This window comes from Cyprinodon tularosa, unplaced genomic scaffold, assembly GCF_016077235.1.
Source record: "Cyprinodon tularosa strain WSP-4 unplaced genomic scaffold, ASM1607723v1 ctg1316, whole genome shotgun sequence".
Classification (NCBI taxonomy): domain Eukaryota; kingdom Metazoa; phylum Chordata; class Actinopteri; order Cyprinodontiformes; family Cyprinodontidae; genus Cyprinodon; species Cyprinodon tularosa.
The window spans coordinates 64,660-83,149 of NW_024038133.1; the positions used below are offsets into that span (position 1 = coordinate 64,660).

Below are 18,490 nucleotides of genomic sequence, written 5' to 3' on the forward strand. Positions count from 1 at the left end.
AACAAGGTCAATATTCTGGAGACATTATGACAGCATCCTGATCTCAGGGCTGAAAGGATGAATGTTAGCAATACAGCCTGCAGACCCGACCCAGAGGTTCTGTGGAAGAAAACCCAACTAACGATGGTCTACGAAGTACCGAACATAGACGTTTTAAAACTATCTCTGCATAAATGCTGATGGATCATGAACAGAACCAGGCAGAGACCTGGAAACACATTCAGGTGGTTTAAGCCACTGATTGATCAAATGAAGCAGCCAGACGAGCAGAGATTTGGTTCTGTTTATTGCAGCAAGAGCTTTGTCAGCACAGAAACACACCTGACTTGTGGGTCAGACACACACCTGTGGGTCAGACACACACCTGCAGGTCAGACACACACCTGCAGGTCAGACACACACCTGTGGGTCAGACACACACCTGTGGGTCAGACACACACCTGTGGGTCAGACACACACCTGCAGGTCAGACACACACCTGCAGGTCAGACACACACCTGCAGGTCAGACACACACCTGCGGGTCAGACACACACCTGTGGGTCAGACACACACCTGTGGGTCAGACACACACCTACATGTCACACACACACACCTGCATGTCACACACACACCTGCAGGCCAGATACACACCTGCATGTCACAGACACACCTGTAGGTCAGAAACACACCTGCATGTCACACACACACTTGCAGGTCAGAAATACACTTGCAGGTCAGACACACACCTGCAGTTCAGACACACACCTGCGTGTCACACACACACCTGCAGTTCAGACACACACCTACATGTCACACACACACCTGCAGTTCAGACATACACCTGCGTGTCACACACACACTTGCGTGTCACACACACACTTGCAGGTCAGAAATACACTTGCAGGTCAGACACACACCTGTAGGTGAAAGGTCATCAGGAGGGTGACCACCACAGTCTTCATCACTACAACATCTGTCTGCGTCTGGGTTAGTAACGTCCAACATGAAGTCTCCACCTGGTGGACCTGGAGGTCCTAGAGGTCAGAGGTCATGCAGGTCCTCTTCAGATCATATTAGAAAGCAGAAACAGCCTAAGTCCGGTACTGTAACCATGGTAACCATCTAGGTATCTAGCAGCCCAGCCCGCTGATGGAGCCGATGCGGTCCAGCTTCATCCCGAAGCATCCTCTTCCTCCCACCATGGACTTACGGCTCCACCTCCTCGTCTTCACCTGCTGCCGCAGGAAGTCCAGGAAGAACTGATGGACCACTTCCTGTCTGCGGGCCAACCCGCTGCCGTTACCTTGGTGACTGAGACTCAGCCCCTTGGAATCAGAGCGGAAGGTTGGTGGGGAAGCAGAGCCCTCTGTGATGTCATCAGGGGTGGGCGTGACCTCCATGAGAGAGGTGAGGCGGGAGCCGAAGAGAGACTGTAACACCTGGAGAAATGAGCAGTTAAACAAACAGGTCACATGACCAGGAACGACCAATCTGTAAGACTCAGAAAGAGACTCAATGGTGTAAAGTAATGAAGCAGGGAGGATGATGAGCACCTGTCTGTCATCTTTATAAGGAGAAGGCCTCGTTTCCACGGAAACCGAGAGGAGGAGCAGGAGGATGATGGGAACAGAAGAGGCAGCCATCTTTATATGTAAAAGGCAAAAAAATATGGTATTTTAAAACCTGAAATAAATTAAGAAAAAGAAGATATTTCAGGTTTTTATCAAAAGCAACAAAATAAATTAAACATTTAGTGTCTCACTATTCTGTTCTGAGTGGAAGTCCATTAAGTTAGTTAATAAATAGAGCCATGAATGGTTCCTTATCCAGCTGCTGGATAATGGGATTCTGGATAAGACTGTAAGAGAAGTTATAGTCTTTGGACCAGAGTCTCTGAAAAAGAAGCTGATTAGTCAGTCACTTCATTTGGATGGGATTAAACTGATTTCAGATAATAAAGTAAAAAATCTTGGTGTTATTTTTGATCAGGACCTGTCATTTAAATCCCAGATCAAAGAGGTTTCTAGAATTTCCTTCTTTCATCTGAGGAATATTGCAAAAATGAGCAATCTCCTGTCCAGGGGTGATGCTGAGAAACTAGTCCATGCATTTGTTACTTCAAGGCTGGACTATTGGAATTCTTTACTATCAGGAAGTCCACAAACTGTAGTTAAAAGCCTTCAGCTGATCCAAAATGCTGCAGCCAGAGTTCTGATGAAAATGAAAAAGAGAGATCATATCTCTCCTATCCTGGCTTCTCTTCATTGGCTTCCTGTTAAATCCAGAATAGAATTTAAAATCCTCCTTCTCACATATAAAGCCTTAAATGGCCAAGCTCCATCTGATATCAGAGATCTGATTGTTCCTTATGTTCCTAACAGAGCACTTTGCTCTCAATCTGCAGGTTTACTAGTGGTTCCTAGAATTTCTAAAAGTAGAATGGGAGGCAGATCTTTTAGTTCTCAGGCTCCTCTCCTGTGGAACCAACTACCAGTTTTAGTCCGTGAGGCAGACACCCTGTCTACTTTTAAGGCTAGGCTTAAAACTTTCCTTTTTGATAAAGCTTCTAGTTAGAGTGGCTCAGGTTATCCTGATCTATCTCTATAGTTCTGCTGCTATAGGCTTAGACTTTTGGAGGACATAGGGACCCCTTTTTCATCATTCTGCTTCATTCTATCTCTATTCTCCCACTCTGCAGAATCAGCGGGATGCTGTGGAGAAAACTGTTTGGACGATGGAGTCCAGCAGGACAGAAAATGTCCTGAATGGAGACAAACAGGCTAAAGACGAGGATCTCAGTTATCATGAATCTCTGGCTTTACAGTCCAGATATTCTCAACAAAAACATCTTTACTGTTTAAAATCTGGTTTGAATTCAAAGGGTAAAAGTCTAAACAGGAAATGATGCTCATCTACTTCCTGTCTGGCTCAGCAGCACTTCAGCATCATCAACATCCAACGTAGCTTAGAGAACAGAACCAGAAGCCTGCTGGACTGATTTATTATCAGATTAGCTCCAATCTTCACGATCAGCATCCGAACCTTAAACTCAATAACTTTGAATTTCAGGGAAAATATTTTCCTGTTGAAAGATTTTGAAATCAATAAAACACAAAACTTTATTTAATTTGATTCAATGACTTCAAATAAAGTAGAAATTAGATCTATTAGTTAACAGCTGTTTTATTTTTAGCACATTTCATGTCATTTAGTGTCATTTATTTCCAAACATGAATAAATTAAATGCTATAATTATTAATTATCAGGGCCTCTTAAAAAAAAACATTTAATCAGTGATGTTATTTTAAATTATAAAGTTCTGATCTGCAGGTTCTGGTCCCTCAGCAGGACCAGAACCTGTTGAGTTCTTTAAAGGGTGAAAAACCAGCAAACCCTAATAAACCAGCAGAACTTAATAACCCAGCAGAACTCACCTCCAGAACAAAGGTCCAGCAGGTTCTAGCAGCTGTTACCGGTCCGGTCCAGTTCGATGCTTTTTGGCCCTCAGAGAAACAGATCAACTGGGAGCTTTGGTCTGTCGGCGCGTCGGTCCTGAGATGTTCCAGGACGGGTCGGAGTCTGCAGAAAAACCACGGAGACCCGCTTTTAAAAGTCTCGGTGCCGTGATGTCACACATTCTTCAGGTCACTCAGGTCCTCATGCTGTCACCTAGGCAACGCTGTCTCCCCCTCTCGCACAGGGGGTCAGTGATGAGTGTGACGTGTTAGTGAACAGAGACCCAGGGAGGCCATCTGGGCCGGACCGGGTTCTGGTGCTGATGTCGGGTTTATTTTTTCCCTTGTTTGGGAAGCTCTGGATGCTGTTAGCTAGAACAGCGGGTCTGATGGTCCCTGTTCCTCCAGACTTGTCCAGATGATCCCAGCCTGCGCCGATGATCAGAAGACATCCTGATGGTGAACCTCCGCTCAGACCAGAACCAACCGAACCTTAAATATAACAGATTAATTCAGCATCATCTCTGCAGGAGGAGGAGATTCCTTAGTGATTAACTCTGCTCAGAGTAAGTCTAGATCAATAGATCTACGTCTGAAACCTGACGTGACCTGATGATCAACACTAACAGCAGATCTACGGCTCAGTGGAGAGACATGTTCTTCAGACCGAGGAGATGATGGAGCTATAGGAAGACCCTGTAGAGGTGGGACACCTGCAGACCTCCAGCAGCTCCTCAGTCAGAACTGATGATGATTCACCGTCATGGAGCTGCATCGTCAGCAAGTTCTGCTTGAAGATCCAGGCCGTCAGAAACTCCTCAGCAATGAGATGTCAGGATCTGAAGGAGATACGCGGTAGAAGGAACCAATCCAGGTTCCTCAGGAAGGCATCAGCGTTCTGAGAGCTCCTGCATTTTTTCTTTAGTCCTTCTTGCCACTGAAAAGACAACATGGAATAAACTTTGCAGAGGAATCCCTGTAAGGCTTGAAGCTCCTGAACATCCTGTAGAGAATCAATGAAACCAGACCCACGGGATCTCCTTCTCTGGAAAGGTGGTCATAGTCCTACAGGAGTACTAGACCGCATTGACCCTAAAGAAAACTTGATGGAGCAGAGAAGATCAGAGGTTTGGTTCAGAGGAGGTCTGAGGTTTGGTCTAGAGGAGGTCTCAGGTTTGGTCCAGAGGAGGTCTGAGGTTTGGTCTAGAGGAGGTCTGAGGTTTGGTCCAGAGGAGGTCTCAGGTTTGGTCTAGAGGAGGTCTCAGGTTTGGTCCAGAGGAGGTCTCAGGTTTGGTCCAGAGGAGGTCAGAGGTTTGGTCTAGAGGAGGTCTCAGGTTTGGTCTAGAGAGGTCAGAGGTTTGGTCTAGAGGAGGTCTCAGGTTTGGTCTAGAGAGGTCAGAGGTTTGGTCTAGAGGAGGTCTCAGGTTTGGTCTAGAGAGGTCAGAGGTTTGGTCTAGAGGAGGTCTCAGGTTTGGTCCAGATGAGGTCAGAGGTTTGGTCCAGAAGAGGTTTCAGGTTTGGTCCAGAGGAGGTCAGAGGTTTGGTCCAGAGGAGGTCTCAGGTTTGGTCCAGAGGAGGTCAGAGGTTTGGTCTAGAGGAGGTTTCAGGTTTGGTCCAGAGGAGGTCAGAGGTTTGGTCTAGAGGAGGTTTCAGGTTTGGTCCAGAGGAGGTCAGAGGTTTGGTCTAGAGGAGGTCTCAGGTTTGGTCCAGAGGAGGTCAGAGGTTTGGTCTAGAGGAGGTCTCAGGTTTGGTCCAGAGGAGGTCAGAGGTTTGGTCCAGAGGAGGTCCAGGATGAAGAATCCTCTCTATCTTTGTCTTGACCTTCTCAGCCAATCAGAAGACTCTCTCTGTAAATTCAAACCTATGATGCTGTTCCACTGTTCCTTTCCTCGGCTCCTCGGACCGCTGACCCCCTCCTAAACTGTCGCCGTGGTGACCATGTTTTAATCAGAAACTATTTCCTGTGGAAGGGGGCGGGGCTACCTCAGTCTGGTGCCTGTGTAATGACCCCGGCCGCCTCTGTCCTCATCAGTGCCCGCCCTCTATTCAGCCTCTGACGTCATCAGGCCCACATAAAAAACCCATATTGACACTCCCCCAAGCCCCCCCACCTTCACTGCTTCAGTTCGTATTGCTGGTTTGACCTTTGCCCCCTACTAATCAGGTGATTGATGAGCTCTTATCATCAATGTGTGAGCGGGCCCTTTGTTTGGTTGGGGGGGGGGTCTGCAGCAGGTTCATCAGGGTCCCTCACACCGCCTGCAGTCTCCTTATTCCTGGACAGATTCCTGGTTAAGGTGTGGACCCAGGAGTCAGGAGGACGTTCAGAGACGCAGACGGTCTCAGTTTGTGTCACCCAGATTAAAACTCTGTGAAGATGAAGCACACTGCTCCTCCTCCTCATGTCCCCAGCCTCAGTCAGGGGCCCGACACGGCTGCTGGTCATCACCAGGCAACATGCTGCCTGCAGCCCAAACTCCTCAGCCAATCAGCATTGACGTCACTCTGCCATGTGTGTGTATTGTGTGTGTGGACATGACTCCTGCTGGGGACGAAGCTCACTGTCAGACTGAAATGAGAACCTGGGTGGACTTAATGTCTCCCATGCTCTGACGTTCTTTGATGCATCAGAACGGCCGCAGGAAGCAGCTGCAGTCCAGCCAATAAACATCTGAAGAAACGACTCGAAAAAATGCTTTTATTTGTTTCTGTTTACTCTGTTTGAGTTTTTATAGAAAACAACATTTATGGAATAACAGCTGGGAGGGCGGGGCTTAAACCCCAGGGGTAATCAGGTGTCAGTCAGTTGGCACGGTGACGGGGCCAGGCGGAGTCTCAGTTGATCTTTGGGTGGCGGAAGTCCTTCCCAGCGAACTTGGCCTTGTCTCCGAGCTCCTCCTCGATCCTGCAGAGAGAGCCAGGTCAGCTGGGCTTTTACTCTGAAACAGTGGCTTTTACTTTAGAAGTAATCAGGAGGCGCTTACCTCATCAGCTGGTTGTATTTGGCCAGACGTTCTGACCTGCAGGGGGCGCCGGTTTTAATCTGAGAAACAGAAGGGATATCATTGATAGAGGCAACCAGCAGGAGACAGGATAAAGATTGGTTATGACCTTAAGAAACTGCCTGGCTATGTCTTTGGACCTAACCCCACCCATCTGTCCCCCATCCTACCTGTCCAGTGCAGAGTCCAACCACCAGGTCAGAGATGAAGGTGTCTTCAGTCTCTCCAGAACGATGGCTGACCATCACACCCCAACCACTGCTCTGCGCCAGCTTACACCTGAGACACAAAGAGACGGGGTCAGAGAGGGACAGGGGAACAGAGAGAGACAGGGTGAGAGGGACAGGAGGACAGAGACACAAAGAGACAGGGTCAGAGAGGGACAGGGGGACAGAGAGAGACAGGGTGAGAGGGACAGGAGGACAGACACACAAAGAGACAGGGTCAGAGATGGACAGAGACACCAAGAGACAGGGTCAGAGGGAGACAGGGGGACAGAGAGAGAGACAGGGTGAGAGGGACAGGAGGACAGAGAAACAAAGAGACGGGGTTAGAGAGGGACAGGGGGACAGAGAGGGACAGGAGGACAGAGACACAAAGAGACGGGGTCAGAGAGGGACAGGGGGACAGAGAGAGACAGAGTGAGAGAGAGATAGTTGGACAGAAACTCCAAGAGACAGGGTCAGCGGGAGACAGGGGGTCACAGAGACACAGTGGGGATCATAAAGGGTCAAGTAGAAGGGAAAAGAAAACAGCTGTAGAATGTGATACGATGACAGAGATCTTGGATTATTATATCTGATAATATCAGTTTTTGACTTCAGAACGGTCTTCAGTAAGAGATGGACAGACAAGGACAGATGGCTGGACAGACACACAGAGAGACAGACGGACGTCTTACGCCTGGATGGACTCGGTGACAGAACCGATCTGGTTGACTTTGAGCAGAAGACAGTTGCAGGCCTTCTTCTCCACGGCCTGCTGGATCCTCTTTGGATTGGTCACTGTCAGATCGTCTCCTACGATCTGATTGGTTGGAAGCAGACCCACAGGTGAGTCAGGTTAAGGATGCTGTCTGTATTCAAGCAGAAACAGCTGTCCAGCTCACCTGGATGTCTACAGAGGAGGTGAATTTAGCCCACTGTTCCCAGTCATCCTGGTCAAACGGATCCTCAATGGACTGAACTAGAGTCAGACACAGAGACTGGAATTCAACACAATGCTGCCCCCTAAAGGTAGACCAATGCAATAGCACTTCAGTGAATTACAAATCAAAATAGTTTCACTTAGAAGATAAGTGAATCAAATTAAGATGACACAAATCTGCACTGATTCTGTATACTCTCATTAAATAGATCTTATCATTTGTAAGGTTTTAGGTGCTGGTGAAAGAGCTTCAGGTGTTTTGGGGGCGTTTCTACCAGGGTAGCCCTTGATGAAGCTGCGGTACAGGTCTCCAAGCTTCTCTCCGCTGATGTGTCTGGATGGGTCATCAGGAGACTTGAAGTCCAGGTCGTACTTTCCATTGCGGTAGAACTCAGAGGCAGCCACGTCCATGCCGATGATGATCTTATCAGGGTACCCAGCCTTCTCAATGGCCGTCTTCAGCAGCTCCAGGGCTGCAGAGACACAGACAGTCAGCGGTTGTCGTAAAACTGAAGCTGGTCTGTTTATGGTCAGACAGCTGGAGCCTCACCCTCATTGTTCTCCAGGATGTTGGGGGCGAAGCCACCCTCATCTCCCACGTTGGTGGCATCTTTGCCGTATTTGGCTTTGATGACATTCTTCAGGTTGTGGTAGACCTGAAATAAGACAATGAGAGAAATATCCCTGGAGAACGTGTTGTCTGAGGAAGCGGTGCTGCTAGCTGAAGATCATGGTACCTCTGCTCCAATCCTCATGGCCTCATGGAAGTTTGAAGCTCCAACTGGAAGAATCATAAACTCCTGCATGGCCAGTTTGTTTCCAGCGTGGCTGCCGCCATTGATCACATTAAAGGCCTGAACACACAGAGAACATGCAGTAAACCCAGGAGACCAACAGAACGACGGATTCAGGTCTAACCGTCCACTGAACCAAGACTTTGTTGTTACTCCACCAATGTCACGGAGAACGGGCCCGAAATTCTTCTATAAATATCAAGTCAAAGCCCCGCCCACTCACATAAAGCCCAACCCTTTACACCAACGCCAGCCTCTCATTAAGCCCCTCCCACTCACAGGAACAGGAAGAATGACATCCTTGTGTCCGGCGAGGTCGGCGATGTGGCGGTAGAGAGGAACTCCCTTCTCCGCTGCTCCGGCCTTGCAGACGGCCAGGGACACGCCCAGGATGGCGTTAGCACCGAACTTAGCTACAGGCAGAGACAGGGACACACAGGTCAAAGACGGACCGGGATGCAGAGAGGAAGGACCGGCAAATAGACTATTCCTTACATTTGTTCTCTGTGCCATCCAACTCCAGCATGAACTTATCGATCTTCTCCTGCTCTACGACGCTAATTTTCTGGAAAACAAAGAATTAAAAAGATATGTAGAGAAAAATAATGAGGTGAGATATGTCGACAGACAGGTAGCCATGTTTGAGGATAGATTGGTAGAGAGAGCCGAGGACAGAGAAATAGAAACATACAAGGACAGACAGGTGGATGGTCAATGACCTGAACTTATAAAGCACTTTAGGTAGAGAGACATTTGGACAGAGAAGATGAATGTCTCAGTCAGACATTTCAAAGTCGGCCCTCAAGGTTCTCTGTCCTGAAGGTTTTACAGGTTTCTTTGCTTTTCATGGCAGATTAACAGGAATCATTAGAATCAACTGAGCTAAAGCAGAGAAAACATTGAAACCTGGAGAACAATCCACTGGACTTTGTTTCCAACTTTGAAGATGTTTTGCTTCCCACCCAGGAATCTTTTTCAATTCAAAATTTTAATCAAAGGAAGCAAAACGTCTTCAAACTTGTAAACAAAGTCCAGTGGATTGTTTTTAATTTTCTTTTTTTTTTTGGACTGACTATGACCTGGAAGACTAAGAACCTTCACCAGCACCTGGAGACCAGCTGCCCTTGAGGACCAAAAGGCCAGGTATTAGCCCGTTAGCTTAAATCTACTTGCCCCAAAGCACCAGAACCCTCTGAGAACCTGCAGGGAACAATGGCGGATACCTTCTCAATCAGCTTGGGGGCGATCTCCTTGTTGACGTGGTCCACAGCCTTCTGGGTACCTGTGGACAAAGACAGATGTCAGCAGCTCTCCTGCAGACAGTTTTCCGTCTCACCTGTCCTCATCTGCTTCCTCCTACCTTTGCCCAGGTAACGGCTCTTGTCTCCATCACGGAGCTCCAGGGCCTCATGGACTCCAGTGGAGGCCCCGCTAGGGACGGCAGCCCTGAAGAGACCTGAGACATTGTGTGACTTCAGTTCCATGGCCTTGAAGGACATGTGGGACACAATGTAGAAGGTGCTGCTACTCACCTTTTGCTGTCCACAGGTCCACCTCCACGGTGGGGTTTCCTCTGGAATCCAGAATCTCACGAGCGTGAATCTTGGTGATAGACATCCTGACTAAGAGACACAGGGGGACACAGGAAAGGGACAGAGCTTTAAATCCAGGGCAGCTGTCTGAGGTGTTCACACACTCTGATCCAGTTAATCCAGAATGAGCTCTGTCATCTGGTCCGTGAGGAATCCAAGAGATTAACCAGGTGGGAACCTTGAAACAGAGTCCTGCTCAGGACAAACAGACCAGAAGCAGAGACATGCATGGAAGACCGGCTGTCCTTTGAGTCCTAAAACTAGAGTCTATCTGTCCTTTAAAAGGGGGGACTCTGTCCTTTGCTCTACATTAGTTTATACAATTGGACCCTGATCCTGGACCATCTGAGCACCGTGGGACCACCCCCCAACCACAGCAGATTTAGACCCTGCCTGAGTGACCTGGACTCAGTGGGACCGTGTCCCTGTCCCTGCAGCAGTGACGATCCAAACACAGACTGATTCACAGATGGTGCGGTCTGTTTGTTTTGTGCTTCAAAGACCTTTGAGGTGAAAGGACTCGTCCTCGGTCAGTGCGTGATCAGATGTGTGTGTCTGTGTGTGTCAGACCTGCAGCAGGGATCCTGTTTAACGCCATGGCGGCACCGTGAAGGCTCTTTGCTGCAGCAATCCCCGCCCACGCTGCTGAACAGCCAATGAGGGCTGGTCAGCAGCTGACTGGGAGGAGGAATCCACTGAGGGGGGGGGCCCACTCAGATATTTTTATACTGCAGAAGGAGGAGCTGCTGACCTTTTAGTGGACCTTTATGAGGAGGTCAGGGTTAGAAACACCAGCAGAACCATCTGACATTTGAAGGCATCTGAGAGCCGATAGCAGGATGATCCTTCAAAGTAAAGGGTGTCATCCAGGAACCAGGAACGGTCCTCGTGACCTGCAGCAAAAGTTCTGGAGGAGAGGCCCTCCTGAGGTGATACTGTAGGACAGCTGACGCCCTGATGCTTCCTTTAGCGTCAGGAGGCGGGGCCTGGGGGTATTTGTGGGTCAGGCCTGCAGAACAACAGCTGAGCTCCTGAAGAGCACTTGAGACCACCGATGGCCTTTACAGAGACCCTCCCCCCAGGGGACAGACCCCCACTCCAGCTTTAAGGTCAACTATTGCAGGTTGTGCCAGAATTTTAGCAGTTTTTACATCCAAACAGAAACATTTCGCAGTGAGTTGAAGAAGGAAAGTTCTCCTGAGCTCCATGAGGTGAAGAAGGTAGCAGAGCAGAAACATCTGCAGCAGCTTCCAGGAGAACTCCTCCTTCACTGTCAGATTTATTGCCGAGCAGGTTTGCACTTGTGATGCTGCAGACAAATTATATATATATAAAGGAAAGCAGGATCCATAGTTATATACAATGTAAGACATAATATGTTCTATATACACAGTAGGCTGTGCGTTAATGTAAGACAGGAGGTCTGGAGATGCTGATGCAGAAGTTACACCAACGTAGCTTCCCTCCAACTGGAACCTGGATGAGGGTTCTGCTGAGGGGAACCTCCACCAGCTTTTGGCTGCTTCAGCACCCCCCCACCCCCCAGCCCCCCTCTGTGATGTCACTAAATGAGTGTTTCTGCGTCCTGATAGAACCCGGTAAACCAGAACCAGCAGGCAGATTCTGTCCCCCTGAGGTTTAGAACCATGAACCTGGGTTAACCTGTGGTTTGGACCTCGGATCTGACCCAGAACGGCCCCTCCAGCCACCCTGAGTGGGTCCCTGTGTGTGTTTTGTGACTCGGTGGGTGTATCAGTCTGTGGACTTTGTGCTCCTCCTGCTGTTTGTCAGATTTCCACTCTGTGACCTTCAGCGCGCTCACAGTCAGACTCCGGCTGGTTCCAGATCCAAATCAACCAGAAACTCACACACCCAAAAACACAAACCATCTAGAACAAAAGTTTGGTTAAATAAGTGCTCTTTCAAAATAAAAGCCTGCTCGTAGGCGGTGTGACCGAAGCAGTTTGAGCTGGTAGGAACCAGGAAGTGACTGGCCGACAGCCTCTGAGCGTTCAGGAGGTTTGGTGGGACTCACCTGAGAGGCGAAGCTCTAAGAAGAGAGGAAGGGGTCGTCTCGGGCCGTCTGACTGTCCCTCTGTCCGTCTGACTGACGTGGAAAGTGCCTGTCCTTGTCTCTGAGGGTTTTTTATAGCTGCCTGGTGCAGAGGGAGGAGGGGCAGGAAGGAGAGGCAGGGAGTGTCTGACTGTAGCAGGAGAAGCAGAACCTGAAAGCCTCCAGCAGGAGGCTCTGCTGGAAGATCTCTATCTGCTGGAGGATCTCCTCTGGCCTCCATGGTTCCTCCTCATCAGTTCCAGCTGTTTCAGAGGATCATTAAAGTCTGACAGCAACATTAAACAGCCTGTTGCTGAACCCGTAATCCAGCTTATTAAGTCTAACGGTCACCATGTTTGGGATTGTTTCCCGCAGTACCTTTCCCCTCCACCGTGTTCCTGCAGCTGAACTTTGCTGACAGTCCCTGAAGTCAGAAAGGTTAAAGTTCACTAGCAGGAGTAACCTGAAGCTGGGTCAGCATTCGCTGCAAAGGGCAGAACCCAGAGAGTCCGTCCCTCACATTTTACCCTTTAGTCTCACCTTTAGGTGTCCCTCAGCCTGGAGCCTCGCTGCTGGATAAATATATCTGTGGACTAATCAAAGTACTATAGTACCACAGGACAGCTTAAGGTGGTTCAGCTGCAAAAGTACTCTAGTATCGTTCTGTAGTCCGTGGACAGAAGCTGGGAGACCTCTAGAAATACTAAATGTAGATCTCCTGCAGGACATTTAGTAGTACTCTGCTGCTGTATGTAGTACTGCTAAAGTAGAAGCTAAAGGACTAAATGTAGTACTATGGTCCTGATCTTCAGAGATCCGCCCATATCTCTATCTCTGCATCAGTGGTTGTTTCTGACAGTCCAAGCCCGTTTCCATGACCACAGGATACGTCTCTATCCGTTATACTGATTGGAAACTATGACATCAGATAAAACTAAATTAACTATAAAAGGATAAAAGCAGCGGCTCCTTTTAGGGAATAAATATTAATGTTTGTATATTCTAGAGCCATAGATCTGCACGGTTTGGTGAGTAGATTCTATTCTGCAGAAAGATAAAAACAGCCTCTAGTTTACTGGAAAAACACACTTTGATACTTCTGATCTGCTGCGAGTACTCTGACCTACTGTAGTACTGCTGCTACTGTAGTACTGCTGCTACAGTAGTACTGCTGCTACAGTACTACAGTACTACAGACTGCTCAAAGTACTGTGCAGTACTACTGGGAGACTGATTACTGAAGAGACTGAAGTACTCTGTAGTACTATTGAGAGATAGCTTAAAGTACTCTGTAGTACTATTGAGAGATAGCTTAAAGTACTCTGTAGTGATGCTGAGAGACAGCTTAAAGTACTCTGTAGTACTACTGAGAGATAGCTTAAAGTACTCTGTAGTACTATTGAGAGATAGCTTAAAGTACTCTGTGGTACTACTGAGAGATAGCTTAAAGTACTCTGTAGTACTATTGAGAGATAGCTTAAAGTACTCTGTAGTACTACTGAGAGATAGCTTAAAGTACTCTGTAGTACTGCTGAGACACAACTTAAAGTACTCTGTAGTACTATTGAGAGACAGCTTAAAGTACTCTGTAGTACTATTGAGAGACAGCTTAAAGTACTCTGTAGTACTATTGAGAGACAGCTTAAAGTACTCTGTAGTACTATTGAGAGACAGCTTAAAGTACTCTGTAGTACTATTGAGAGATAACTTAAAGTACTGTGTAGTACTGCTGAGACACAACTTAAAGTACTCTGTAGTACTATTGAGAGATAGCTTAAAGTACTCTGTAGTACTACTGAGAGATAGCTTAAAGTACTCTGTAGTACTAATGAGAGACAGCTTAATGTACTCTGTAGTACTAATGAGAGACAGCTTAAAGTACTCTGTAGTACTACTGAGAGACAGCTTAATGTACTCTGTAGTACTAATGAGAGACAGCTTAAAGTACTCTGTAGTACTAATGAGAGACAGCTTAAAGTACTCTGTAGTACTACTGAGAGACAGCTTAAAGTACTCTGTAGTACTACTGAGAGACAGGTTAAAGTACTCTTTAGTACTACTGAGAGACAGCTTAAAGTACTCTGTAGTACTACTGAGAGACAGGTTAAAGTACTCTGTATTACTATTGAGAGACAGCTTAAAGTACTCTGTAGTACTGGTGAGAGATAGCTTAAAGTACTCTGTAGTACTAATGAGAGATAGCTTAAAGTACTCTGTAGTACTATTGAGAGACAGCTTAAAGTACTCTGTAGTACTATTGAGAGACAGCTTAAAGTACTCTGTGGTACTGCTGAGAGACAGCTTAAAGTACTCTGTAGTACTATTGAGAGATAGCTTAAAGTACTCTGTAGTACTATTGAGAGACAGCTTAAAGTACTCTGTAGTACTATTGAGAGACAGCTTAAAGTACTCTGTAGTACTACTGAGAGACAGCTTAAAGTACTCTGTAGTACTAATGAGAGACAGCTTAAAGTACTCTGTAGTACTATTGAGAGACAGCTTAAAGTACTCTGTAGTACTGCTGAGAGACAGCTTAAAGTACTCTGTAGTACTATTGAGAGACAGCTTAAAGTACTCTGTAGTACTGCTGAGAGACAGCTTAAAGTACTCTGTAGTACTACTGAGAGATAGCTTAAAGTACTCTGTAGTACTAATGAGAGACAGCTTAAAGTACTCTGTAGTACTATTGAGAGACAGCTTAAAGTACTCTGTAGTACTGCTGAGAGACAGCTTAAAGTACTCTGTAGTACTACTGAGAGATAGCTTAAAGTACTCTGTAGTACTACTGAGAGACAGCTTAATGTACTCTGTAGTACTAATGAGAGACAGCTTAAAGTACTCTGTAGTACTAATGAGAGACAGCTTAAAGTACTCTGTAGTACTACTTGAGAGACAGCTTAAAGTACTCTGTAGTACTATTGAGAGACAGCTTAAAGTACTCTGTAGTACTGCTGAGAGACAGCTTAAAGTACTCTGTAGTACTACTGAGAGATAGCTTAAAGTACTCTGTAGTACTATTGAGAGACAGCTTAAAGTACTCTGTAGTACTGCTGAGAGACAGCTTAAAGTACTCTGTAGTACTATTGAGAGACAGCTTAAAGTACTCTGTAGTACTATTGAGAGACAGCTTAAAGTACTCTGTAGTACTGCTGAGAGACAGCTTAAAGTACTCTGTAGTACTGCTGAGAGACAGCTTAAAGTACTCTGTAGTACTATTGAGAGACAGCTTAAAGTACTCTGTAGTACTATTGAGAGACAGCTTAAAGTATTCTGTGGTACTGCTGAGAGACAGCTTAAAGTACTCTGTAGTACTGCTGAGAGACAGCTTAAAGTACTCTGTAGTACTGCTGAGAGACAGCTTAATGTACTCTGTAGTACTGCTGAGAGACAGCTTAAAGTACTCTGTAGTACTATTGAGAGACAGCTTAAAGTACTCTGTAGTACTATTGAGAGACAGCTTAAAGTATTCTGTGGTACTGCTGAGAGACAGCTTAAAGTACTCTGTAGTACTATTGAGAGACAGCTTAAAGTATTCTGTGGTACTGCTGAGAGACAGCTTAAAGTACTCTGTAGTACTATTGAGAGACAGCTTAAAGTACTCTGTAGTACTATTGAGAGACAGCTTAAAGTACTCTGTAGTACTAATGAGAGACAGCTTAAAGTACTCTGTAGTACTATTGAGAGATAGCTTAAAGTACTCTGTAGTACTATTGAGAGACAGCTTAAAGTACTCTGTAGTACTATTGAGAGATAGCTTAAAGTACTCTGTAGTACTATTGAGAGACAGCTTAAAGTACTCTGTAGTACTATTGAGAGACAGCTTAAAGTACTCTGTAGTACTATTGAGAGATAGCTTAAAGTACTCTGTAGTACTATTGAGAGATAGCTTAAAGTACTCTGTAGTACTATTGAGAGACAGCTTAAAGTACTCTGTAGTACTATTGAGAGATAGCTTAAAGTACTCTGTAGTACTGCTGAGAGACAGCTTAAAGTACTCTGTAGTACTATTGAGAGACAGCTTAAAGTACTTTGTAGTACTGCTGAGAGATAGCTTAAAGTACTCTGTAGTACTAATGAGAGACAGCTTAAAGTACTCTGTAGTACTATTGAGAGATAGCTTAAAGTACTTTGTAGTACTGCTGAGAGATAGCTTAAAGTACTCTGTAGTACTGCTGAGAGACAGCTTAAAGTACTTTGTAGTACTGCTGAGAGATAGCTTAAAGTACTCTGTAGTACTAATGAGAGACAGCTTAAAGTACTCTGTAGTACTACTGAGAGACAGCTTAAAGTACTCTGTAGTACTATTGAGAGACAGCTTAAAGTACTTTGTAGTACTGCTGAGAGACAGCTTAAAGTACTCTGTAGTACTATTGAGAGATAGCTTAAAGTACTCTGTAGTACTAATGAGAGACAGCTTAAAGTACTCTGTAGTACTGCTGAGAGACAGCTTAAAGTACTCTGTAGTACTATTGAGAGACAGTTTAAAGTACTCTGTAGTACTATTGAGAGATAGCTTAAAGTACTTTGTAGTACTGCTGAGAGATAGCTTAAAGTACTATATAGTACTATTGAGAGATAGCTTAAAGTACTCTGTAGTACTGCTGAGAGATAGCTTAAAGTACTCTGTGGTACTGCTGAGAGACAGCTTCACATACTTTTTAGTATTGAAAGTAGTGGATGTAGTACTGCTGGAGGTACTACTTCCTCTGTCCTTTCTTTGGACCAGCAGTAGAACATAGAAGTATTATCATGTTGTTATATATATTGTAGTATCGTAGTAGTTTGTAGTAGTATTTCAGCAGGTGTGTACTTGTGTGTAGAACAGAAACCATGACAACGGGTGACGTAAACAGATCTGTCTTTATTTCTTTCATGCGTGTGATGCAGTGAAACATGTAACACTGGCTCCCTGTCTAAGAACACGCGTGTGCGGCGGCGAGGTCATGTGACCCGCCGCCGCACACGCAGTCACTGATTCTAGTTACATGGAGGAAAACACTTTGATCCCTGATGGTGGGGGGGACGCCGCAGACTACCGGAGCCCAGGGGGGACGCTGGGGGAGACACGGGTGAGGGAGGGGTCGTCCATCAGAATTTGGAGGAGGGGGGAGGCGGCGGCCATGTTGGATTCACATGTTGGACTTCCTTAGGTAGCTGACTACGCTGAAGGCCTTGCTGGACAGCTGTCCACCGCTGGCGTCTTTTGTGCCCTTAACTATGACTATAGCTGTGGGACAGAGGGGGAGGAAAGGGGGGACAGAGGCGGAGGACAGAGGGGGAGGACAGAGGGGGAGGGAAGGGGGAGACATAAAGAGTCAAACACCAGAAGAGGAATCAAAGGCGTCTCTTTACTTGCCGTCCTTCCAGTCCGTCTCACCTGTTACGCTCTTCCCCACACAGACGTTGAAAGTGTTGCCCTCAGCATCAGCAGCGGTCTTCAGGTCCAGAGCGTAGACGGGGTCCATGTCCATCTGGTCCCTGATCAGTCTGCACCTCGTCCCGCCAATGTAGACGCCGTTCTGAGCAAAGCTGGACCGGTCGCTGCTCCCCAGCTTCTTGATCTCCTCCGTCTGACATGGAGACAAAGAAAAGGCAGTCAGCAGAAGAACGCTCCAAATTCCCAGCCCCCTTGAACTGCACACCTCTCTGAGGTGGAGAACGATGGAGAACGATGGAGAACGATGGAGAATGGAGGGAGAATGATGGAGTATGGAGGGAGAACGATGGAGAATGATGGAGAACGATGGAGAACGATGGAGAACAATGGAGAAAGATGGAGAATGGAGGGAGAACGATGGAGAACAAAGAGAGAACGATGGAGAACAAAGAGAGAACGATGGAGAACAATGGAGAAAGATGGAGAATGGAGGGAGAACGATGGAGAACGAAGAGAGAACGATGGAGAACGATGGAGAAAGATGGAGAATGGAGGGAGAACGATGGAGAACGAAGAGAGAACGATGGAGAACGATGGAGAACAATGGAGAAAGATGGAGAATGGAGGGAGAACGATGGAGAACAAAGAGACAACGATGGAGAACGATGGAGAACAATGGAGAACAATGGAGAAAGATGGAGAATGGAGGGAGAACGATGGAGAACGAAGAGAGAACAATGGAGAAAGATGGAGAATGGAGGGAGAACGATGGAGAACGAAGAGAGAACGATGGAGAAAGATGGAGAATGGAGGGAGAACGATGGAGAACGAAGAGAGAACGATGGAGAATGATGGAGAATGGAGGGAGAAGAAAGTGGAGAACGATGGAGAATGTGGAGAATGGAGGGAGAACGATGGAGAAAGATGGAGAAATGGAGAATGGAGGGAGAACGATGGAGAATAGATGGAGAACAATGGAGAAGAAAGGAGAATGGGGGGAAACGGGAGAACAATGGAGAAAGATGGAGAACAATGGAGAAAGATGGAGAATGGAGGGAGAACGAGGGAGAAAGGGAAGAGGGAGAAGATG

General features: G+C 46.6%; 3 protein-coding genes across 5 annotated transcripts; all 3 read right to left on the bottom strand.

Moving 5' to 3' along the window:
• Positions 1 to 818: 818 nt before the first annotated feature.
• On the bottom strand, positions 819 to 4,348 carry si:ch73-265d7.2 (C-type natriuretic peptide 2). 3 transcript variants are annotated; one of them, XM_038277500.1, is made up of 5 exons: positions 4,196 to 4,348; positions 3,651 to 3,928; positions 3,416 to 3,560; positions 1,535 to 1,664; positions 819 to 1,420 (listed from the first exon to the last, which is right to left on the bottom strand). In XM_038277500.1, the coding sequence occupies exons 4-5, from the start codon at positions 1,622 to 1,624 to the stop codon at positions 1,112 to 1,114; spliced, it is 399 nt and encodes a 132-aa protein (XP_038133428.1). In that variant the 5' UTR covers positions 1,625 to 1,664; positions 3,416 to 3,560; positions 3,651 to 3,928; positions 4,196 to 4,348; the 3' UTR covers positions 819 to 1,111. The 3 variants fall into 3 exon arrangements, with proteins under 3 accessions (XP_038133428.1, XP_038133426.1, XP_038133427.1); XM_038277498.1 differs by having other exon boundaries at positions 821 to 1,420; positions 1,535 to 1,624; positions 4,196 to 4,346; XM_038277499.1 differs by lacking the exon at positions 3,651 to 3,928 and having other exon boundaries at positions 821 to 1,420; positions 1,535 to 1,624.
• A 1,769-nt stretch (positions 4,349 to 6,117) lies between these two features.
• eno3 (enolase 3, (beta, muscle)) lies at positions 6,118 to 12,163 on the bottom strand. The gene is made up of 14 exons (XM_038277496.1): positions 12,006 to 12,163; positions 9,911 to 10,000; positions 9,739 to 9,834; positions 9,602 to 9,660; positions 8,874 to 8,943; positions 8,658 to 8,791; positions 8,322 to 8,438; positions 8,135 to 8,240; positions 7,860 to 8,057; positions 7,547 to 7,623; positions 7,340 to 7,464; positions 6,609 to 6,717; positions 6,421 to 6,479; positions 6,118 to 6,341 (listed from the first exon to the last, which is right to left on the bottom strand). Exons 2-14 carry the CDS (start codon positions 9,993 to 9,995, stop codon positions 6,272 to 6,274), a joined length of 1,305 nt encoding a protein of 434 aa, XP_038133424.1. The 5' UTR covers positions 9,996 to 10,000; positions 12,006 to 12,163; the 3' UTR covers positions 6,118 to 6,271.
• Positions 12,164 to 17,116: 4,953 nt separating this feature from the next.
• On the bottom strand, positions 17,117 to 17,779 carry pfn1 (profilin 1; the record flags this gene model as incomplete). The annotated part of the gene is made up of 2 exons (XM_038277497.1): positions 17,117 to 17,250; positions 17,401 to 17,779. Coding segments are annotated over 2 exons (477 nt in total), but the record flags the coding sequence as incomplete, so codon positions are not given.
• Between the last annotated feature and the right edge of the window lie 711 nt (positions 17,780 to 18,490).

Excerpts from the sequence above, each read along its gene's own strand:
- si:ch73-265d7.2 (XM_038277500.1), bottom strand. The coding sequence starts at position 1,624 with ATGGCTGCCTCTTCTGTTCCCATCATCCTCCTGCTCCTCCTCTCGGTT. Across the intron at positions 1,421-1,534 it reads CTTATAAAGATGACAGACAG|GTGTTACAGTCTCTCTTCGG; the intron begins GTGCTCATCATC and ends TCATTTCTCCAG.
- eno3 (XM_038277496.1), bottom strand. The coding sequence starts at position 9,995 with ATGTCTATCACCAAGATTCACGCTCGTGAGATTCTGGATTCCAGAGGA. Across the intron at positions 6,480-6,608 it reads TTGGACTCTGCACTGGACAG|ATTAAAACCGGCGCCCCCTG; the intron begins GTAGGATGGGGG and ends TCTGTTTCTCAG. Across the intron at positions 6,342-6,420 it reads AAATACAACCAGCTGATGAG|GATCGAGGAGGAGCTCGGAG; the intron begins GTAAGCGCCTCC and ends CTCTCTCTGCAG.